The 25057-nt window shown below is 38.5% G+C and overlaps 1 protein-coding gene and 1 long non-coding RNA gene across 2 annotated transcripts in view; one reads left to right on the top strand and one right to left on the bottom strand.

The window, feature by feature from the left end:
- The window catches only part of rassf4a (Ras association domain family member 4a), a 28190-nt gene extending 11171 nt beyond the window's left edge, over positions 1-17019 (top strand). Inside the window, exons 5-12 of the mRNA XM_082153721.1 lie at positions 12425-12570; positions 13551-13633; positions 13801-13961; positions 15277-15378; positions 15455-15506; positions 15602-15723; positions 16419-16516; positions 16602-17019. Of these exons, the coding sequence (XP_082009847.1) occupies positions 12425-12570; positions 13551-13633; positions 13801-13961; positions 15277-15378; positions 15455-15506; positions 15602-15723; positions 16419-16516; positions 16602-16671 (834 nt within the window). The 3' untranslated portion in view covers positions 16672-17019. The remainder of the gene's footprint in view (positions 1-12424; positions 12571-13550; positions 13634-13800; positions 13962-15276; positions 15379-15454; positions 15507-15601; positions 15724-16418; positions 16517-16601) is intronic.
- On the bottom strand, positions 7232-12412 carry LOC309486427. The gene is made up of 3 exons (XR_014201539.1): positions 10474-12412; positions 7679-10353; positions 7232-7241 (listed from the first exon to the last, which is right to left on the bottom strand). It is a non-coding gene; the product is annotated as an uncharacterized lncRNA (long non-coding RNA).
- Positions 17020-25057: the final 8038 nt, after the last annotated feature.

Raw genomic sequence — 25057 nt, 5'->3', positions numbered from 1 at the left:
AACATTGGCCGGTCTCGCTGTCGGCGGAGGTAAATAAAGGCCGGTCTCTAATAGTGGCCGGGGCTATTATTAGAACCAACGTTTTTCTGGGCAGGCCACAACATTATGCTTGTGATAGTAACATCAGAGCCCGTCTACGGAGAGCCTGTCCACTCCCTATTAAGCCCTATTGTACCGAATTTTGGTTGTAGTACCACCAGAGTTCCACTGGGGGCGCTCGCCATGAGTGCAAAATGAATGGGAGTCAATGGGGCTAGACGCTAAATTTGTCTCTTTCACCCGATTGCCGTTGAGAAATCTCAGATGTGATTGTAGATTTTGCAAGTTCAACATGGGTTTTAGGTCGAAAGTTGAATGAACGAGTACTTATGTCGTTTTGATTTCTTACAGGTTGAGTTGTTGTTGCCCATAACACACTAGCATTCTGCTAATGACGTCAGCATTCTGACGTCATTGACATTTTGAAAGACTTTTTTAAATCAAATAAGTGACTCTAAAAAATCTAACACCCAGCAATGTGTAATTTCTTTGCATCTCCTTTCGAATACAACATTCAAATTACTAGACAAAAAATTATATCCTGAGAAAAGTGGATTTTGAGGGGTATACCGCCATTGACCTCCATTCATTCTGCACTCGTCCTGTGAGCGCCCTCATATGGAATCAGAGTGGAACTGCAACCAGTTCAGAAGCCGGAAGTGTAGTGAGAGTGAAACTTCTCGCCATATTAGGCCCTGTCCCAAATGGCGCACTTCATGCGGACTTTCGGTCTCGTGGACTTGAATTGCGCGTGCTCGCTGAGTCTACGAGTCCGTAGGCCGTCCCATTCAGCATTTTACCGCTCTGAAGTGTGCTCAGCAGCGCCCCCTTTGTACCCTTGAAGCGGTCTTCCACGAAGCCCGCATAGATGCAGGCTCCACGCACTTTAACTACCCAGGAATCCTTGCGAAAGGCCAATCAGACAACAGATGGGAGGAGATTTCACTCACGGATAATTGTTGACATGGCTGTGAAGAAAATATTACTGTTTTTATGACCTAAATGTACATTTTACCAGTTGTTACCTACAGTTTATTCAAACATTATGGTCATCGACCAGTGGTTGATGTCTCAAACATAATAATAGCGTGTTTAATAATACGATCGCATTATGATTCATTAAATAAATAGAACCGAATGGCAGGGCTTTACTGAGTCATATGTAAACATAGTATGAATATTGAAACCTGTAAATTGAAAAAAATATGTTTAAATTATGTTTTAAAATTGTAATCTTAGTTCAAATGGAACATTATGTATTATTATGTACAACTGTATACATCATTTAAATAAGCATGATTTATCTATTGTCTAATGCCCAGGTGATATGCATAATATCAAAATATAGAACTGTAAAATTAGGCTGTGTAGTGGACATGCAGATAAGACGTCGGAGCGCAAAAATGTGATTTCTCCTGTCCAACAACAACCAGACCGTTATTTCCGGCATGCCGATCGAGTCTGTCCCAAAAATACCTCTCAATGCGCCCTCGTGGACTCGCGCCAAGGGCCCTATAGGTCTGCACTACATGACGTCACCAAAGTGTGGACTCTGAGGAAGTCCACAAGTCCGGAGTGTGCCATTTGGGACAGGGCCTTAGACATTCTCTGGTAACATGCAAATACCACAGGGCGGCAATGTTTGCTAATGACTCCAAGTCATAGCTACGGTAGCCTGGTCATGTCAATCACTTCGCTCTTGACTCGCACGTGAGACTTCAGTCACCGGTAGGCTAATGTTGTTTACCATGGCAGCTGCGGAGCCAAAGAGGACTTTGGGCGAAAATCTATTTTTTAACCCCCTGGGATCGACAATCGCGCTGGCGCTATAGGCTCGCTTTTTTTCTTAAGTGCAAAAGAGATTCAAAATACTCTGTTGACTTTGATCTTAATTACGGAGAGCGCGCGCTATTCAAACGCAAATAATCTGAGGCGATCCACGCAAACCTGTGAACGCCCACAATCAGCTGGATAACACGCATCTATCTAAGTAATAATAATCCTGGAAAATGTACCTCAGAAGTGCTTGGAAGTATTATTTCGAGGAACGGATCCAGCTGAGAAATACGTCAGTTCTATATTTGCTTTGTTCTAATCGCAATAGTGTCTGTAAGTTACACGCAAAAAGACTTTTTAAATATGAATCGCATTTCTGTGTGTGTGTGTGTGTGTGTGAATGAATGAATGAATGCACAGATGCGTGCTGTTGTGGAGCTACTACAGCTGGAACAAATACTGTTTCAAAATGAATCATTGCTTTTCACAAAAAAATATCATTTATATTATATTTATTTGTTGTTAATGTTCTGTATGCATACCATAATGTTATATGGTAACTGTACATTTTCAATAAATTAACCTAGTATTTTATAGGTTCAAATAGACACAAACTCTCGTTTTTATTCATTCTACTGGTAGTCCGTTTTGCTCAAAATGCCGTTTTGAGTAAAATAAAGGCCCGGGCCTATATTAGAGGATTTACGGGTAACTCTAAGAAATGTACATTTCCGGGGCATGGGAAATGTCTTTCTTAATTTACAGTACTACTAAGAGCAGTAGCAAAAATCTTAAATGATTAGTGACTCCAGTTATGAGCTTGAGACACGGACAACTTTACGTGTGACATGAACAAGATTTTATTAACTAGTCTAAACACTTAAACTACTCTAACATACACACACATACATGCATACAGTTTACAAAGGGAAAGAGAGCTGAAGCAGAATACAGGAAAGCAAGAAATTATAGCATTGTTTGAAATTCAGCAGATCAACAGCCTTGAGCAAACCATCAGTTTAGTTCTAACACGCCCTTCTTTAAAGGGGTAAGGATACTTAATGTATCAAATAATGAGACTAAGTTTGATACTTGCATGTCTCGCCCATTTGAATTAAACTGTCCTGATGCAATCTGTTGAGGCTCCAGTTGATCTTTGCTGATGTGGTCTTGATGAGAGAGAACCAGTGGTTTTCAGAGTATCTTTGGTGAATGGAAAGACAAGGCCGCAGCCTGGCACAAGCTTGGTGGGTCCTTAGAAGTTTCTAGTTCAGTATCATCTTCACGTCAGCATTTCAGAAAGGGACTAAGCGAGAGCTAAGAGCTGATCAGTGACTTTAAAGCGTGAAGATGGCACAACCTCTGGAGCTGTGTGAGCCAATGAGAAGATTTCCCTTTGGAGGGAAATTTTTACGACCCATTGTCCCTTTGAACATGCAATTTGATTGGATGTTTAACACAAGAATCTTTAAGATGCTTATAATACTAATGCGTCACAAAGTTAGCAGAATGTAATGTAAATTAACAAAACGGGGATAAAGATTGGAGTTTATAGATACCAAAAATGCCACACATTTGATTTGGTTAGCCATATTATCCAAAGTCTGAAATATTAACCCAATAGAGTTTACAAGAATACAAAAGACAACCACATTAAAGGAAAATCATGAGATCGGAAAATTAGATACATGTTTACACATTTCTCAAATGGTTATATATAGAATATATAGAATTAACAGGGTTTATTTCTCCTTCTCAGTGAGAATTAAGTAAGAGTCGCAGCTTTTGGATCGTAAAATCCTCTTATCAGTCTCTATGTGTCCTGTAACAAGACACCGCGTTCTGCCAGTGTGTTAGCTTCATTTGGGATGTTAGTTTTTTCGGGAAGTTTCACAGGCATTTGTTGGGAGAGTGAGTTTGCTGGATTATTCATTAAATAAATTAATAATTTGTGTGTGTCTGATTGGTCCAGACGCTACAGAAGATACTGAGACAAAGACAGACAGCTGTGAAGATTTTAGTATTCATGGTGATTGATGATGTGCAGGTGATGGCCGATAGTGTGCAGGTGGGGAACATGAGGGATGCTGGGAAGTGTAGTGCCGTTGTATTTGGTCTGTGTGAATCTTCTACCCGTTCTGTACCAGTTTAAGTTATATTATTGTAAGTAAACGTTTTGCATTGGAACTTTTGACTCCTCATCTTCTTCTGCCTACACCGCACCCTGACAATAATATAGTATATATATATATATATAGCCCATATTAATATTATAATATTGTAATTTGTTTAAAAAAGTAAAATTTAAAGACAAAAAAATTGTTTGTGTGCTACAAGTAAATATAGACAAAACATTATAATGTAGAGAATTAAAGATTATTAAATATTTATTTTAAAATACGGGGTTAAATCTTCACTGTAATCTATTAACCCTTTAGGTTAGTGCTAGATGATGATTTAAATCTTAAAGTCAGTATGAAATGGAAATTCGCTGGATCTATTTTCTAAATGCGTGTTATAGATCTTATTGTGAATTCATCATTGCTTTTGTTTTGTTTTTTAAAAAGATTTTTAACCTCAGAAAGTTTAATCAAAATGTAATAACCTTCCAGTGAAAACAACTGACTTCTCTCTAGTGACATTTCCCCCCCCACTTTTGAGAGCAATGGCATCTCAAAATCTGTTGCTTTCGGTGAACGACCGAGATTGCAAAAAAACTGTTATTAATTATGTCTAATTTTATCTCAACAAGTTAACTTAACAAGTATTTTTCGGGTTGGTCTGGTCTGTCAGCAAACAGGACACACATTGTCACATTGTTATGATCTGTTGGATCTGTTAAAGTCTCTGGAAAATCCCTCCAGGCTGTTTGTGTTTAAGAACGAGTTTAACCTACGATACCAAAAGTAAAGAGATTTAGTGTTTTAGACATAGTGTCTAAAATAACAGATTTTCCTTTATTCTTAGTGAAAACATTTTATATGTATAATAGGACACTTTTTGTAATTAAATGCCATAAATGGAATAAGAAGTTTATCCATTAATATGCCACATTTGTACATAATGCAGACTGGAAGATCAAGTTCGGTGCTTAAGAGTATGTGTGTCTCTTATTTGTTTCTGGTTGACTTTTGTTTGTCTTTGTCTGAATTGTTTACTTTAAAACCTCATGTGACTGAATGAGGACTCATACTCACATATTTCTTCAGCTTGCTGTTACTTTTTGTTATTGTACTTTTGTAATTGTAAGGATTTTTTTTTTTTTTCTGCCGTAAAACTGATTGTGCAGACCAAACTGTAAGGCCTAGAGACTCAGATGGTAGGTCTCAATTTGCTACAGCAATCAAAAGTTGGAAATCTCTCATAACTCCTAGACCGTTTGTCATAGACTTACGTGTCTTATATCATTGGAATTTGTGGCTCAAGACGGACAAACATACATAATTTCATTTCCACCTGGATACATTTTCCACCATTTAGAATTTTGTCCAAAACCTACTTTTGCGAACTAGTTCTAGGTTTTTTGCCCAAATGGAACCAAACCAGTGCGGAAAGATTCTCTGGAGTCGAAATTTATATTCACGGGCACTAACTGTACGTTCACACCGCCGCCGACTTGAGCTTCCAAAGTTACCGGAAGTCATTCATTTTCAATGGAAGCTGGCTTCTCTCAGCTGCAAGGAGCGTCAAATCCATCGGCGTCGCGTTTTGGGCGTTTTGAGCGTCAACCAGAAAGTTGAAAGTATCTCAACTTTATGGTAATGAGCTATGACGCGGTTCAGCGGCAAACGCCAGCAACCAATCGGAATATAGACGTCCTTCGCGCTGGCTGATTCCGGAGAAACATACGATGTAAACTTTCGTTCCTACCAAAACATTAGTTCCGAGAAAATGGAGGAGAAACTGATAATCGTTGTTGCTGGGTTTCCTATCATTTATGATATGACGTTATTTTCATATAGGGACCAGTTACAAAAGAGAGAGAGCCCCGGCCGCGCGCGCGCACTCACCTTCACCGTCTTCAAACAATACGTCTTGCTCTCTCTCTCTCGCGCATATTAATCAAAATATTTTTTTTCCCGACCAAATCGGTTTTAAAAATGCTGTCATTATAAAAGGTTCCTAGTATCAATGTATTGCTTGTTTTTTTTCTGTTTACATTTCATGGTGTGACACAGACTTCAGAGCGGCCAAAGCGTCAACAAGCTTCCCCGTACTTTTTTGACAAGCGTCCTTGACAGGGCGGCCAGAGCTTCTTTGCAGCTCAAGTCGGCGGCGGTGTGAACGTACAGTAAGGGGCGCCAAAACGTTCGAAGTGGGCAGAGACACTTTTACTAATATGGCTACAAAGAACGAAATGAGATATTTTCACCAAACTCAGTACACGTGTATAGGCTCAAACGAAAAATAAAATAAAAATAAATGATTGGACACTTGGTGGCGCCATAACAGGAAAAAAAAAACACATGAAAATGGCTAAAACCACACAACCGTAAGTCCGATTTACTTGCACTGTCTTTGTCCAAGGTGGGCAAAGGTGGGTCTTTGTCCAAGGTGATGTATCTAAAAAAAACATGGCTGCCATCGGCCAGTAAAATTTGAGCACCTATTAGACAAGGTTAATGGAGGCCGATCGGAACGAAACTCGCTGGGCATGTTCGACTCATGGCCCTAGAGGTCTGTGAGAATTTTGAAAGAAATCGTCCACAAGGTGGCGCTAAAGAGTTTTACGCCTCAGTAATCATGTGGTATTTCACACATCAACATAATATTCATATCATTTGATAGATCTCCTCATACTGAACAATGTTGCCTCTAGAACCACTGCTGTCAATCAAATCATTTATTAAATATTCCCAATTATGAATAAATCCTAAATGAATACCTGAAACTTCACGAAAATAGGTGAGCACATACGACATATGATTCTAAACAAGCATGCAAACTTTAATGGAGATTGGGCAATAGGTGGTGCTATAACAGTTAAAAAGCTTCATAAACCATATATTTCCTATGGTAAATTGCCTGTATAGGCTGTAAATGGTCTTTTCCATCTATGATCTAAGTGGATACATGCTAAATACAACAATTTCTTTTACACATATGCTTAAAGGCCTTAAATGCTTGAACCCTGATAATTGCTGCTCGCAGCTATATTTATAATTATAGTGTTGAAAATATGTATTGGCCATGTATATGTTTGTTGTATTGGAATGATTTACAGCTGACAAAGGGATCTAGGGTCTAAGTGATGAATCGTATGTGTAGTGACAGTAGTTAACAAATTCCTTAGCATTGCACGGATTCCACTGAGTAATTGCTCCTTGAGGGCATTTCAAAATGATGCTGAGTCACAGGTATTGTGAGGTAAACTCATGGGCGTCGGAACCATTGTATATGGGTGGGAGTGGGACAAGACCCACCCACTTTTTAAGACCGATGATATTATACCTATGTATTATACCCACTCACTTTTACCGTCTCTAATTAAGCGCATTTGTCTGTTCGCTTTTCAGAGCGCCGTCAGTCAAATCCATTCCACTTGAGGAATTCCCTAATAAATTAAACTCCATTTCCGCTGAATCGCTACATTATATTTCTCAACGAGCCGCAACTGACGAAAGTAACCGCCCGTTGTACCCTTCCAGTCAAATATGGCGTTGCAAACATCAATAACAGCTTTAAGTTGTCATTGCTGGCAAATGACCATGGAATTAGGGTGATAATCCACAGATAGCTGTGCATTTAATGCACGACGTGGAGGCAAAGAACCGCCCGGCGTGAAGTGGAGTTTAGTTTACTTGTTTAATTAAAAGGCACCAGAATACATGGTATTTACTCCAGTAACAAAAGTGGGACACACCCACTTTTTTTCCTTCCGACGCCCATGGGTAAACTGATATACCAAGTGATATTTGAAGGCAATCTGTATAGAGAGAGAGAAACATGAAAGACAGATTGCATAAGATAAAGACTTCAAAAGGTTCAAAGGAAAAGTGAGAGTGCTGAAAGGACATGAGTAACTGACATGGATTGCAGGAGCCTATGGAGTTGGCATGCTCTTGGTCCCAATGATAGTTTACTTCTTACAGGTCTTAAACCAGCAACCTTCTTGGTAGCAGCCCTGGCACTATGGGAATACCTCAGTTGATAAGGTCATTCAAAATGAGCTGTGTATTCTGACCAAATACAACATATAAAATTAAGATGATTTACCAGTGCCCAACTTAAAAACATGAGAAATTACTTTTTTCCATTTCTGACAACTTTCACGTTACATCTTCCGCAGACAGTCAGGTTAACAGCTAGCCGAATAACTGTTGAGATAAAATTGTCCTACTGTTCAAAAACGGCTCCATCTAGAGGTTATTAGAAACACTTTATTGCAAAATCACATTCCACTCACATTGCTTCTGGCTGTTTGTTTAGTCTTTCATTATGAGATTAGACTCAGCAGAACACAGCGACCACCCACATCTGTTTGCTCTGAAAAAATGGGATCTTTTTGGAAACTTCCAGGAATCTGGGTACACCAGTCATAAAAATGTGTTAATATAGCCTAAGCCTACTATGGAAAAATTAATCATTGGAAATGACAATTTGCCAGGTTTGTGCATCACATCTTTGAAAGAATTTCCTTTTTATTTTATTGTTTCATTTTTATTTATTCCTCTTTTTAAAGTAGACTATATCAAGTGCAAGAATAAAAAATACACTTTTGGGAGCAATTTCTATAAAATAATGTACTTAATTTTGATCAGAAAGAAATGATAATTCTGTCCTTTCTGCACAGTCAACATGGACTTTTATTTGGACTTATTCTTTTGAACAAGTTTTTAATGAGATGGGCCTACAATCAGGGGCTCTGCTAAGGGGGTAAGAATTAGGATGATTCTAAGGGCCCACGCACTTTTGGGGCCCCCAGAGATCAATTTTATTAATGGCATGGGTGCGGTAGGGGCCTAACCTCATAGTCTTTCATAGGGCCCCTATACATTTCTAGCGGCGCCCCTGCCTACAATTGCGATGGAAATGGGAGGAAAACACTACAAGCCACTAAAAAGACTAAAAAGCTATTCAAATTAAACTTAATTATTCCTTTCTGCAATACTTATCGAAAAATGTTATGATTCACGATACGAGAAAAGATATTTTTTTCTAACTAACATATTTTCTCTGTGTCCGCACTCCGCAGGTTTCAGGTCAGTGTCAGAATTAGAGCGTTCATTGAGCGCCCTCTGCTGGTTCTGTTCAGACAGTGCATGCTGTAAAATTAAAAATTAAATGTTGCCAACAGAGGCCGCTGCATAACTGGACTTATATCTCAAAAATTTGCCTTGGAGACCTGAAACTGCAGTATACGTGGTTGTAACTGTAAATAGATTTAGTTTTGTATTTTAGCCCCTGCCCTTGTTTTATTTGCATAATTTGCTGATGGATAATATTGGGGGAAGTGAAAATGATTGATCCGTGAAAATGAAGGTGTACAGAAATCTTTTTGTCAGCGATAGATGAAATTAGTATTCACAAGCTAGATCTGCCATAACATATTTATTATTATTCTTGATGCATTTTGTTCTCCCTTGTCTCACTATCATAAGTGCTCAATATATTATATGGTCTATGTGTATTACAGACACAATGTGACTATGGTCATATTAGTATTTCTTTATCAGTTTTAAACACACTCACATAGATAGATAGATAGATAGATAGATAGAGTACATACTATAGATAGATAGAAAGTTTACATACTACAGATAGATAGATAGATAGATAGATAGATAGATAGAGAAATAGATAGAGTACATACTACAGATAGATAGATAGATTGCGTACATACGATAGATAGATAGCATAGATAAATAGATAGCATATATATAGCGTACATAGCCTACTATAGATAGATAGATAGATAGATAGACAGAAATTTTAGCAAAGAACACAATCATTAACATTCTTGAAGTCATTTTACGTTTTACATTTATTTAAAAAAGCATAGAATGTAGAAAACCATGACTTTGACAGGGTGTAAACATTAGCACCTTTGTACAAAAAGTCTGTTCAGACAATAAATTAAGAAGTTCAGTTCAATCTTCCATTGCGTTCATCCATCAAACGTTCAGTGTTATCCTCCCATCAGCATGTCATTATGCTTTGGCGCATTAGAGTAACCACAAAGCAGCAGGTGCGCTGTCAGTCCTGCGCAAATTCTCTCCGTGAGACTGTAAGTGTGTCTGTGCAAACAACCAGTCCAGTGGATCTTTAGTGCCACAGTCCGTCTGGCTGCTGAACCTCAGCGTGACCTCATCCAGGCCGAGGGAAACGCGCCGGGGTTGCAGAGCCCGGGAAGAGCCCGCGTGCTTCCCCACGGGTTTACGCCTCTGAGTCCTGGATATCCTCAAAGGGCCGCAAGCAGGCTGGGCCAATTCTTTAATGGAGTTCACATATTCATCCAGGGTCTGCGAGAGGTCCTCGTGCGACTCCGTTATTGTCGGTAGAGGAGCCACAGACAGGAGTAATCTTCTGGGTTTCATCCTAGAGAGAGATGAGCAACAGTTAGTTAGTTATGCAGTCTGCATTTGTAATGAGATTTGACAGTCAAGAAATGTTTAGTTGAATTTAAATCATTCAGTTGATCAGATATCTCAAATTTACCTGTAGGACAAGGTTCTAGCATCAGAGTGGTGGTTGTTGTGGAGAGGTTGTGTCTGTGTTTGGTTTGTTCTGATTTAGAGGCAGCTCAACTCCTTTTATACAGCCACGGCAGTTAAGGACCATAAGCCAAGGCCAATGGTGCTAAATTTAGCTAAGCTCTGACCTTGCATGACTGACAGGAAGTGTGTGTGTGCTGAGCGGAGAGTAGAGAGGAAGCTGACCGCAGCTGCCCTGAATGTTTACATTGCAGTAACAATGAGATGCTGGGAGCACTCGGCCCTCCACCTACATGACACTTGACTACGCTCACTCACAATTACAACAGCTGCCAACGCCATTACAGATTATTATTTTGGTCGAGGATTTTTGTTGAAGAGCAAGTCCTCAGAGATCCAGTGGGGAAAAGTCTGGTGGGCCTCAGCTCTGACCTCTGTCTTGCTTTGTGACTGTGTTGAATGATTAAAGTTAAAGAGTCAAAGAATCACAATAATCTGAACAATTGAGGATTAAATTATTGTTCTCTGTGAATTCAGAAAGTAAATATAGCCTAGGATTGAAATTAGTTGTTGGCATATAAGTTCTTCCAGCAATACAATTATGTAAATATCACCATAAAGGAGTTTTGTTTTAACACTGTGGTTTTGTGGTTTGCTGAATTAAAGTTTGACTAAGGGTTTTTTAGGTGAAATGCAGCTGGTAATAATATCAGAGATGTGAATTATAATGTTCACATGTAAATTATGTTTTCTCACCTCAGATTCACCCTTAAGCTAAAAGCAAAGATAGCGTACAGTAGAGCTAAGAAAGGTGCTCATAAAATTAGGTTATACCTTTTAAACGTACATAAATAGAAGGCCGTGACACTGTTACATGCATCTATTACAACCAGTTATTTTAAGCAGTTGTCCTTAATCTTGCAGTTTTAATCTCTGGTATATTTAGCTCTGTCACATGCAGTAGTCAGACGATATTGTTTTTTCTATGTGAGCGGAAGAGACTTATCTACTTTGTTGACTTAGGCCTTGATAGTATTAAGACTGTGCTTAAGTGGCACGTTTCTGTCTGAAAAGAACTGCATGAAGTCTGTCTGTCTCTCTATCTCTCTATCTATCTCTCTCTCTCTCTCTATCAATCTATCTAGTAATTTTCTAATAAGAAGAGGTCAGTTTTCCTAAGCCAGACATCACTTCCCAATCTGAAAAGCTCACAACCTCATGATGATGCCATATTGTACACTACCGTTCAAAGGAGAGTGATTAAATTTTTTCAGGAAATCCATAGTTTTATTAATTGGGGATGCATTAATTGAAAGTTACTGTAATTTATAATGTATATAAAGACAGTTATATTGTTGCAAAAGAATGTCAAGCTGTTCTTTTGTACTTCATTTTCATGAAAGAATCATATATCATAATCATATATCAAAGAAAAATATATCATGGTTTCCAAAAAAAATATTAAGCAGGACAACCATTTTCAACTGTTAATAATAATAATATATTAATAAATGTTTCTTGAGCTTTCTCATATTAGAATGCTTTCTGAAGGATGTGACACTGAAGATTGAAATGGCTCCTGAAAATTCAGCTTTGTTTGATAACAGTATATTAAAATAGAAAAAAGTTATTTTAAATTGTAATAATATTTTACAATAAAATGTGTATTATAGCCTTGTGACATTTTCCATTCAACACTGAACTAATAGTTCATATTACTGAATTGTAAGCACACCATTGTTCAGAATCACACTCGAAAATAATACATCTAGTACGTGTGCTGTATTGTACTCCTCCCAAGTCGTCTTTCCATAACTTCACCGTCTCCAATTGAATTTCTGTGGTTTGCAACTGCCTCTTCAGCACGTACACTTGAAACCGAGCTGAGACATGGGCCAGCAGGATTTCCTCCGTCTGACAAAAGAGTTAATGATGATTATTATTATTTCTTGCAGGAAGAGGGCGAGCTGATCGTGGAGGGTTTACTCAACATCTCCTGGGGCCTGAAGAGGCCAATCAGACTCCAAATGCATGATGACAATGAGCGCTTTCGCTATGCCTGCACTGGTGCGTGGAGGTCGGAGAGCTCAGAGTCCAGCAGGTGGGTGGAACACCACACCCAGATGTCTCCTTTCTTTCATTAGGTCGTAACTCCATCTGTTTCTTTCATTAATTCAATCATAGACGTCTCAATCCAAAGGCCAGTTATGGGTGTAAAGCTTTTTTACAGGTTAAATTGGCTGCTCCTTTATCTTCCTCGGTCAGCTTAGAATGAATCATAGATAATGCTTTGTACTTTTCCTAAAATCCAATAAATACTTTTCTTTGAGATTTAATGCACTTTCTATCATAGCTGTAATACGGTAGGTGTTGATGACCTGTGGTCATTCTGGCACTAGTGAAACGACAGAGGAACTAGCTATTCAGAGTCTTGGGCTCACGTGCAGCACTCATCTGTATCATGGAAATTTTAATCAGCTCATAAGTATCATATACGAAGATGTGGTGACCTTGATCCGATGCTGGAACCAAAAAGGTTCAGCATGTGAACATAAGAAGATTGTCATCGTGATCACATTAGTCAAATCAGTTGTAATATTATATAGCTACCACAGAAAAATCAGTCAGAATAATCATGTTTCTTTTTCCAATTAAATAGTTATTTAATACAAAATTCCTAATATAAAGTGAAAATAAATAAGTTTTGTGCAGTTAATTATTGACACTTTTCTTGAATGTTATATAAAAAGACAAAACACTTCTATAGAGAATGTAAATTGTGCAATATAAAGTCAAATTAACTTGAAAAGTAGCTTAACATCAAATGTTAATGTAAAATCAATAGTGCTTAATGCTGGAAAATTAAATCACACAAATAAGGAGTTTAAAGTTTATGCCAAATATTGGTAACTTCATTTAAATAAATGTCTATTTTATAGTCTTGCTACAACAACTGCTGAAAAAGAACTTTTGACCATGAAATTTGACCATGAAAAGAACATTATTCCCATTTGTTGTACCATATCCATTGAAAGCTTATAGTTCATCATGATATCATTCAATTATTTTTGTTGTTTACAGGAATGAAAATGGTGAACAGAGTTTTTCATACCAGTTTTCTTCAGAGTCCAACAACAACAAAATCAGTGGTACACCTGTACCCAGTGAGTATGAAAAAGATCCAGATCTCTCCACACAAAAGTAGGAAAATCTTAAAATGCTCTTTTTAATTTTGAAGGTTGTTACAGATTATAATTCTTAACTGAACTAATCTAATCTCTGAATGCCTCATCTTAATACTAATATGTCTCTGATTGCTGTTCTGCTGCAGGTGTGGATGTTGCTGAGGAGGACATTCCTCAACTGCTGAGAACCAGAAGTGATGCAAGCTTTGTGAATATCCAAAGAAGATCTAAAATCCACAGCTCTGCCGATTCACAGAGAATAAAAAGAAACCGCTTCTCCATCAATGGCCATTTCTACAACCACAAAGTAAGTTTACTTTATTATTCTAGATAAGCACAGTTAAACTTGAACTGTGATTATCTATAAAGCTTTCACTTCGAGAACACCAGGGCTGCCTTTCAGGCTGAAGGCAGAGATGAGTTGGAAGTATTCCATGCTCCAAGCTCAGGACAATAGTACAATAGTGCTCACAGAAAGATAACATGCCTTGTGCCTGGCAAAGGGCCTGGTGCTCTCATAAAGTGCCACAGCAGCAACTGTTAAGGGAAGTGTCCGTCGTCTAAGTGTTTATGCTGTACATCAGTGTTGTGAGATGGATGCAGGTGTTGAGAGGCAGTGTTTTCCTGTGCAGGCCTTCCCTTTGGCTGCACCATGTGCTTTTATTATCTGTTGTCATCTGCCTCTCTCATAAATGGTCCTCGAAGGTCATATAAGTTGGCCTGGTCCCTTTGCAGGTGTGGAGATGTACACACACACACACACACACACACACACACACACACACACACACACACACACACACACACACACACACACACACACACACACACACACACACACACACACACACACACACACACACACACACACACACACACACACACACACACACACACACAGGCTTTCATTGGAACTATTATTTTGTTGCAAAATAGAGCAAATAATATTGACAGTACTGTGTTTAAAATGTATGTCATTTAATAGAACCTTTTTGTTCTTTGAACTGTTGTATAAAATCAATGTAACATTTGTAATTGTGTGGATATTCGGGAAAAATTGCATTCTTGCTCGTATAATATATGATCAACATTAAAACATGAAGAATTCACATAGGGTATGTTTCTGTATTGAAGAGAGTTTAAGTCTTAAATAGATCTTAAATAGATCAAACTCAGCGTTTTGTTTCGTGTACCCTCTCTGTCACCTCAGGGGTATGCGTACGTACCCCAGTTTGGGAACCACTGCCTTATGCTAATTAAATGGCACAGCCTACAAACACCTCATTTTGGCTTTGCAACTATATGAACAGATTTTTTTTTTTTACACTATTAATGTACACTATCAATTATTTTTGCTTTATTGTGAACAAAAGTTTGTGCTAAAACATGAAACAGAAGTGCAATTGTCTTATGGCATAGATCAATTTATCACCACAGACTATATTACCTTTCATAACTTATTGTATTGTATAGTATAGTACATTTTATTTTATTAATCTTTATTGTAGCTCATTTTATTGTATTCTGTTTTTTCAAACCTTATTTGCCAAATTTTACAGTAATCTTGTACCACATCATTTATGAACGATTGAACATTCTATTAATTATTGCTTTCTTTACAGACATCAGTTTTTACTCCATCATATGGATCAGTGACTAATGTACGAGTGAACAGCACTTTAACAACACAGCAAGTTCTTAACTTGCTTCTTAATAAGTTTCGGGTAAGTTTTCACTAATTCAGCTGAATTTGAAGATCTTTACTACTCTTTTACTTCTCCATTCTATACTTCTGTACAGGTTGAAAGTAAGACAGATGAGTTTGACCTCTACCTAGTTCATGCATCAGGGGGTAAGGCTTGTCATTCTGAAGTTTACATTGTTTAGTTTCTGCAAGCATCAACAATGTGCAGATTATATGATTTTTTCTCCATCTTTTGCACCCAGAGAGAACAAAACTGAAGGACACAGAATACCCTTTGGTATCTCGCCTGCTGCATGGTCCATGTGAAAAAATCGCCAGACTATTTATTATGGAAAAGGACCTTGGTGAAGAGATTACATATGATGTGAGTATTTTGTACATTTCAAAGTTCACAATAGGTCATTCAGAACGTGATTTCCCCTGGCTTCCCTGTTCAAATTTAGATACAGTAAACAATAATGTCACTTCCAGATATCAAGTCTAATTTTAGGATCCTTCCAAGTGGAATAACAATGGTACAGATATTTCTATTGCATATTTATACACTACTGTTAAAAAAATGAAAATTTTCTACAGAAAAGATTAATTAAAATGATTTACTTCACTTGACAGCAAAGACACAATGGTACAAAAGATTTTATTTTAAAATAATGCTGTTCTTCTAAACTTTCTATTCATCAAAGAATCCAGATTTTTTTTTATCACGGTTTCCACAAAAATTTTAATCAGTACAACATTGATAATAATAAAAAATTCAGCTTTGTCTCCAATAATCACAGAATAAATTACATTTTAAAATATATAAAAACAGCTATTTTAAATTGTAATAGTATTTCACAACATTGCTGTTTTTAATGTATTTTTGATAAAAAAAAAAAAGTTTGATAAATGCAGACTTGGTGAGGATAAGAAACTTCTTTCAAAAGCATAAACAAATCTTACCAAACCCCAAACTTTTGAACAGTAGTGTATGTGTGATTACTGTGCTGTTTTTGTTTATATTCAGAACATTCATTGCTTATATTTCAGTGGTTAATGCATTAATGCATTGTCTTTCAGGTTGCACAGTATATTAAGTTTGAAATGCCTGTTTTGGACAGTTTCATCAAGAAATTGAAAGAGGAGGAAGAGAGAGAGATTTTAAAACTGACAAGAAAGTAAGCAAGCACAACATTCTTTGTTCCCTCAACAACACAACAATATATTCATTTTTATCTTTGTTGTACTTTTGTTTTTTTACAGATACAGTGCACTGAAGTCAATGATATTACAGAAATTGGATGGAATCTCTGACAGTGCAAATTATGTGTGAGAAAGTGTGCTGATGGTTTAAAACACAGGCATCTTCTCTATTGTACAGTCAACAGCAGTGAGCCTCAGATAGTTTTAGGTTTTTCATTTTTGGTGAAGACATCAGCACAATAACTAGTATATGAAACGTATAATCTACTGGTATCTAGTAATTAACAGCTGAAAGTAATTTTACCCATAATTCTCAGGTGTCACAAAAGACATAGAATGTTATTTTATGATGCACTTATGCTCCACGATTTTAAAAGACATTTTATGTTACATAACATATACACGCCTGACATGTTTGTACAGTAATAATGTTACCTTTTATACATTTTAAAATAAAACTAATATATAAGGAATTGTTCATTTGGTCTCATGCATCATCTCTGTTTTGCTAACATACAGTGTCATGTTAGTTTTGTACTCACCTATTAAAAGTCAGTTTGCCATTATCATTATATTTCAAATTGGTGGTCATGAACCTATTCTATTACAATCCAATCCCATGGTGTTTCATTTGATTACCTCACATCATTGTTTTATTGCTTGAGAAAAATGTGGTGTTGTTTCCCTCACGTTCACAATGAGCGTTTCTTAATGTTCTTTGAGTGACCCTTGCACTGAGCCAGTTCCCACAAGCTATAAAAGCTTATGCTATTGAGACTAACACATGAAGTCAGTGGCTTCTGGCTGGAGTGCCCATGTTACACAGTGGTACATCCTGGGAACAAGGAACATTGCAAATCTTACCATTGTTTCAACGTTAATTGCTAGTGCAAAAGTGATATTGAGCCAACATTACTTCATAACGTTGATTCAATGACATTATCATTGATTCCCTTTCGAATGGGAACTCGCGCTGTGTCCCCTAGAGGGTGCTATGGGGAATGCCTCCAGCATGACCAGTGCCTGAAGCATAAGTCTGAAAATGACAATGAACTTGGCAGGTAGCAGCCTATGATGTCACTACTGGTGCGACCTTGAGTATAAAAGGGCACCTGTGAAATACGTCATCCTCTTTCTTGTCTTCGGAAGACTGTCTGTTTGAGCATGTGTCTAAATAGTCAAACTATGGCCAGCAATAGCACTATGAACTTTAGGAAAGTGTGTTCATTCGTGTCAGTGTTCCCTGACACACATAATATGTGCGTTATGTGCCTGGGCGAGGAGCATGCACGTACAGTCCTTGAGGGGGCTATATTCATACATTGTGAGTGCTTTCCCAAGAGGAAGCTTCGCTCTAATTTGTCCCTTTTTCTGCAGTGGTTCAGGAACCACTGCAGCTGAGGCGAGTAGGAGACTCCCAAAACTTCACACTGAGTTGCAGACATCTTGGGGATAGTCATATTCTGTATGCATCCATCGTTCACAGGCAAACTATGCTAATGTGGAGGGGATGCAGGAATATGGTTATGTGTCGATGTGTAACGACTGAGACAAATCAGACACAATTATTTGTTATATTTAACAAATAATCTTTAAAACTCACTCTGGGATCTATGGTCCCATCCCCCCAACAAGAACCATGACTACCATCAGATAAGATGGTTTTATTACTGTTAAAAAGGTGGTCATGTGGTCAGAGGCCATAGGAAAGACAGAAACAGACCTTAAAACAGACTTTCCTGCATTCATTTATAGACAAACTGATCTATAAATGAAAATGCATCCCAGAACATTGTGTGAATGATTTACTGTCTTGTGTAGTGTCTTGTAATTCTATTTTTTTTTTTATACTGTGCATTTTATGATAGAACCAACGGTCAATGTAACCTCACCTATACCATTTTTGATCTCTATAAATTGGTACTTTGAAGATCGAAATTACCGTGTAAATGATATGTCGATAGATGCGCAACATATTAGTATTACAAGAATCTTTCATGGTTTCTTCATCAGCAACCAATCCAGTTGCACATGCAAATGAGCACGCTTGAAACAAAGATCCATAAATCGCCAGTAGAGGAATTTTCCCGCTTGGAAATTCCACCCTTCTCGTTGGTCAAGGAAACCTGGAGAGGTGGGACTTTTCTCAGGCTTTATTAGAGACAAATTCAGTAACCCTCTCTCTTCTTCTTCTGGCTTCTACTGCTGCTTCTTTGGGTTGATGTCTGTGGGGACCCCCACCGGGGCCCATGGGTGCCGGCAGGCCTTGACCACAGCCTGCTATGCCTTGACTCTCCCAACAGAGTCAGACTGTAATTTCTTCATTCCAACTCAGAAGAAAACTGCAACTTTACCATCACTGAATGGACAACCATCAACTCTTTCGACTTCCTCTCTTCTCCTGGTTGCTCTGCATGGCTTCTCCAGCCCAGGGCTGGCAGGCCACAATCTGCGCTCCAGCCATGTGAACAAAGTCAAACAAACCATGCAAGTTCATCACAATTTCTTCATTCAATGCAGAAGAAATCGACTGAGACTCATGGAACCATCAAAATCCTTCTTCAGGAACTTCACGAAATGCTTTCACTGCAAAGGCCATGCAAGTATACATTTAATGAGGTGATCTGAAAATAATAAGCTGATGGTTCTTTTCATAGTCAGATGAATCTTTTCCATAGCTTCATTCCCTGTTTACGGTTTCACCCTGTCACTTTCTATTTGACCTATGTATGTGTGATTGTGCGAATGTGTATATGTTTAGATTAGGAGTGTTCGTGATTTAGTTTGATTTACGTTTTTTTTATTTCGACTACCTACTCTGAATAGTATTGTATAGGACATAAAACATTTTCCTCACCCATGAAATGAATATTTCTTAAAATTAATAAACCATTAACCAGAGATGGGGACTCGAGTTTGAGACTTGGACTCGAGTGCGACTTGAGTCGCACACAGCGTGACTTGAGACTCGACCTCGAAAGACTTCAGACTCGACTCGGACTCGAGCTGCGGGACTTGTGAACAATGTTTATTATTAGAAAACGTCTGACGAGCTCGCTGTTATTCCCCTCCCTCCGTTACCTATAACCTGCCTACGTAATTGCTGCGCGCGGCCACACATGAGAGGACAACAAACATGTTGACTGCACCGGCCACTGGCTGCTGTGCCATTCATCGTAAGCTTTGGGTTTAAAAACTTAAACAGAACTGCCAACTGTCACGCATTCACCGTGAGACTCACGCGATTGACACTTTTCACACGCTCTCACGCCACACATCCATTTTCTCACGCACAGAAAAATAGCGAAGCAAAGAGGACACGGAGACCGACAGACTAGACAGAGCAGGTTAAGTTACTTATGATAGAAAAAAATCCCAGCTCTCAAATTCTGTCAATTCTATTACGAAATTCAAACAATAAATACAGTTTTGGCGCTTGTAAATGTGACGTGACCAACCCAATCCCTAACGGCACGTGAACCGATCCTTTCTACTAGCTAATAGTAAATAAACACGAACGCTGTTGAAAGATACAGTACAACTTACCGAAATGTATATTCCTCATACATGATATCGATCAATCAGTGTTTTTCAGTGTTTTTCATCCACGGAAAGGGGTCAATAAAAGTATATTTTTATAATAGGCCTAGTATATTTCACATCATTTGGTTCGTTGCAATAGTGTTTTGCATTCAGCTACAATGTGATGTTTTGCACTAAATAGGAGTATGTCAATTTTAGTACTGTAAGTGTAAGGTATAACATTTTTATATATTTGGCCCCACAGAGCCAGCACAATAGGAGCCAAGGCCTTTCATTATAATTCAGCGACAGACAAGGGAGTCCTTTTTCTTCAGAAACTAAATTTTTGGTCTGTACTGTATGTTAATGCTACAAGGTAAAATACAGATATTAACTTAAAAGTAAAGCATTCTTGGTGTTTTTGTCATGTTGCAATAGCCTGTTTACATTGATTATATACCAAAATCAAAGCTGATACTGTAATAAATAAAGGAGTCATAATAACATATTACATGCTTTGAATTCCTTATATATAGCTATGCAGTGTTCTAAGCAGCCTGGATGGGTCGCTGTACGTGATGCAACACTTATTATAACCACAATAGACTTGAGACTTGACTTGGACTCTAGCTCAGAGACTTGAGACTTGACTTGGACTCTAGCTCAGAGACTTGAGACTTGACTTGGACTCTAGCTCAGAGACTTGAGACTTGACTTGGACTCTAGCTCAGAGACTTGAGACTTGACTTGGACTCTAGCTCAAAGACTTGAGACTTGACTTGGACTCTAGCTCAGAGACTTGTGAGCATCTCTGCCATTAACACTGAGTGTTCACAGGACATACAGGTTAATTGATTGTACTATTCATTTGACTACATTAAGTTAATTCTATTAACTGATCCAAATATTCATAACTAATTATAACAAGTACTGATTGATTATTAATATTTATTTTGAACTAATTTGCTACAGATGCCTCCGATTGAAGAGACGCTGGCCAGCTATATCTCGGTAGGTGAGGCATCTACATTAAACTCTGCCAACTAAGCCACTGTGTGTTGCATCACATCTGAATGGCAGAGCATATGCGGCAGCGGGTCACTTGCTGAAGGAACTGGACCAGGGCCAGGGGCTCCCCCCTGAGGCGTAGAGGAGCGGCGCCGTACCACAGATTTGGCTCTCTGTGCCACAAAACAGACTGGCGCCACGATTGGTCGATCCATGGTCGCTCCATGGTGGCTACGGAGATACATCTCTTTGTAAAACTTTTTGTAAAAACTTTCTCCTCGATGCGCTGGTTTCACCTTCCGAGCTTTTTGGCAAGGCGAAGGAGTGCTCCGCGGATTTTAAGACATTTATACCACGGCGGTCCAGGTCTACGCCTCAAGCCATGAAGGCAGTCTGAGGACTGGGAAGTGATCCAGAGTAAATGCGCTGAGTGTTCTAGACCCAGAGGATAAATAACAGCTTTGTCCTGATAGCGCTGTCAGGTAGTTAGGCTTTGTCTTCATGAGCCTCCCTGACTGTTTATATGCATCTGCTTCCTAGAGCTCCGCTGAGATAGCGCCATCAAGTAGTTGGCTTCTGTAAACCTCCTTGGAAAGCTGTTCTAAATGTAGGATGTTGCTAGGCCTCCTCTCGCTTGTCCTCCTCTCGGCCTCAACAGTTGTCATGTTGAGGCCTCCATCCGCAGGGCTCCACCACTTAGTGGTGCTGAGCTGTCAGGCTTTTGAACCTCCTTTGCCACTGCCTTTAGGAAGTGCCATGGGCCTCCCCTCGCTATGGAGAGTTATTTTAGCCCCCACTCTTTGAGCTTTACCTGCATATGGTACAAGTTGATAGGCTCCATCAAGTCTCCTCGGGAAGCTGTTTTGGGCTCTCTGAGCCTCCTCAGCTGTTGCTTAGGTCTGAGCATTGTTAGGCTTCTCGTTATGAGAATCTAACTGTGATGCCCCTGCTTTTTAGTAGGCAGGGTTGTCAAGTTGTAAGGCTCCCTTTGAGCCTCCTTGGCTTCTGCCTTTATAGAAACTGCTCCTCAGAGCTCCACCTGGGGCAGAATCGAGTTTTTAGGTGCACTACATGCCTCTTTGATGGGAGCTTGACGGAGTAACAATGCTGACTTGTTAGGCTCTCTTGAGCCTCCTTGGCGGTTTTTTTTTAATAAGCAATGCTAGGCCTTCTCTTAAGATAATTGTACATTTAGGCACTTTTATGCAATTCCGAGTTGTAGGCTCTTTTTAAGCCTCCTTGGAGCTGCCCTGAGTATTGAATGTAGTTAGGCCTCCTCTCGTCTTAGAGATTCAACATATTGAGGCCTCCGTTCTCTGAGCAAGTGTACAAGTTAAAAAAATCATCTGTTTTTCTAAATGTATGTATATGCAAATAGGGTACGTTGACCTAAAATCTAGTTTTTCCTATAGCTGTTGGTTAATAAGTAAACCCAATAAAACCACACTGGAATACATACAGGTAAGGGTCAACTGAAAGAATGAATCGTGTTCCAAAAATAAATGTCAGTTTGGGGCAAGTTGTTACACGTGTTGTAAATGTTTTTTGTTTTTTTTGTACTTTAATGTTTTTGCTGTTTCATGTTTTGTTTTATATTATAATTGTTTTAATGTTTACATATTGCTGAAAAGATGGGCAGGTTTCATTGTGAAATGTTTTACTACTGAGGCACAAGAGGTGTAACACAAAGAATGGGAATTTTTTATTATGAAATTAGTCAATATTAGCTATACCTCCATGGTTATTCCCAATACCATTGGTCGATCTGCACTTTCTGGAAGAAATAAAAGACCATCAGAGAAATATCTCATAAGATTTACTGGTGAAACAATATTTAGATCAAAAGTATCATTATTGTACTTAAATGTATACTGATGGCTCAAAAGATCCTGAATCTGGGCATACAGCTGCAGAAGTAGTCATTCCACAGCTGGACTTTAAAATAGGAAAAAACAAAACATCTAATTTCTTATCTGTTTACTCCTCAGAATTGGTTGCTATTCAATTGGCCCTTCAATGGGTGTAAGTGGTTCATTTGCTTCAAGTTGTTATTTGCTCTGATCCTTATAAGAAAAAAAAGAAGGAAATTCTGACTTAAAGAGGCTACATGCAACTTTTTCCCCAAAATAAACGTAACAATAGCCTTTTTATTTGACCATTTATGACTCAAACATCCCCTGATGAGCATACTGACACCTTGTCAGCTCACAGTGGGTGCATCTATAAGCCTGTATCCTATTTTTTCTATTTTCTGTCGGGTCGGATTTTTCGCGCGCTGTCTGCGGATGTGACGTCAAGCGCGTTCATGTTAAACGTTTCAGATCACTCTGCCACCACCGCTAGTCAGCAAACAAACTTAGTTTCTCAAACAATATATGTATTTGACTGTTCTTACCTCTGTAAACATAATGTTGACTTCTTTGCAGCGGATGACTTGTGAAGTGTGCACGTACGAGAGAGAGCAGAAAGGAAGAGCAGTTCCGTTTTTTGGCCACAGGTGTCAGTCGCGAGTTTAAATTTCAGAAAATCGCATGTAGCATTCTCATAGAAACCCTTCAGATCCTGTTGTGTTCAATGATTCAACATCTAGGAATAAAAGTCTTCTTTTTGTGGATTCCTGTTCATGTTGAATTGTGGGAAATTAAATAGTGTTGTGGCAAATTCAAAGTCCTTGGTTCAGGTCTCAAATAAATTTCTCATAGTCGAAGTTCCAGGTCAGACAGAATTAACTTTATTGACAAGCAGCAAAGTGAGAAGCCAGCTGGTCATCTGAGGTTACAATGGCCAGTGTTCATGTCTTATACTTTTTTTCTTATCGCTAGGTGCCCAATGGGCACCCTCATATCTGTCTCTTCTTCTTTGTCACTCCTTGTGGCCTTGCCACCATTAAAAACATCTCCCCCTAGACCTTCTTCTATTGGTGGAACATCTCAAAAACATCTTATATAACATGTTTTTCTTCCAGTGCATCCCAACACTACAGATTTTTGGGTACTTTTCCATTCTCTTATACTTGTGACCCATTTTCTGCTTGGCATTACAGTATTCAGACTTTTACATGAGACAAGGGAAATTCTCCAACAATAGCAGATGGCAAAAAGGCTTTAAAGTATTCAAGAATAATAGTAATTTCCCCCTGGGGAAAGCTGAAATGAAGGGGTTAATTAAATTAGGACGATTAAGAATAGATGGCAAGGTTTCTGGACCCATGGAAGGGAAGGGAAGACACTTATGAAATAAATGAAGTAGGAAATGTGAGAGAAGTTTGCGGCAAAAGAAAGGATGACGCAATAATTTCACAGCTCCGTATTGGTCACACAGCTTTAAATAAATCACTTTTTAAAATTGGTAAACACAATACAGGATTGTGCAGCAAATGTGGACTACCAGAAACAGTCGAACATGTTCTTATAAAATGTAACATCGCTGGCAGTGGTGGAATGTAACGAAGTACAAATACTTCGTTACTTTACTTAAGTACATTTTTCACGTATTTGTACTTTACTTAAGTAGAATCAATAGTGCATACTTTTGACTTTTACTTCGTTACTTTTTGCAGCAATTATTATACTTTCTACTCCACTACATTTCTACAACGTTTCGTTACATTTTCGGATCAGTTTTTCCCCTGCCAAAACAGGGATTGAAAAAAATCTCCATGTTTTCGGTGCTGACGCGTTGGTGGCGCTGCCAATAAAGCACCTAAAAGCGGTCACAAAGAACCGGCAAAAGTAATGAATATGTCAAATATAGCAAGGAGACATTTTAATTGTTTATTAATAAACAAGTGTTTTCTGTGTCGGCTGCAAAGATGAGGTTGATGATACTGATACGCGATCTTCGCAGTAGTGAACGCGCCAGAGAGAAATACGCATTTCATACGGAGTACATAAGCAGAGAGCAGTCTGTTTTCTTTTGTTTTGAATTGTTCTGTTTTAAAAAAGTACACATTTAAAGCTGTCTAAAGATATATTTATCAGGTCTGT

Source organism: Leuciscus leuciscus (assembly GCF_965113295.1).
Source record: "Leuciscus leuciscus genome assembly, chromosome: 22".
NCBI classification, from domain to species: Eukaryota; Metazoa; Chordata; class Actinopteri; order Cypriniformes; family Leuciscidae; genus Leuciscus; species Leuciscus leuciscus.
The sequence above is the reverse complement of the archived record's forward strand: the minus strand, read 5'-3'. Positions and strand labels throughout refer to the sequence as shown.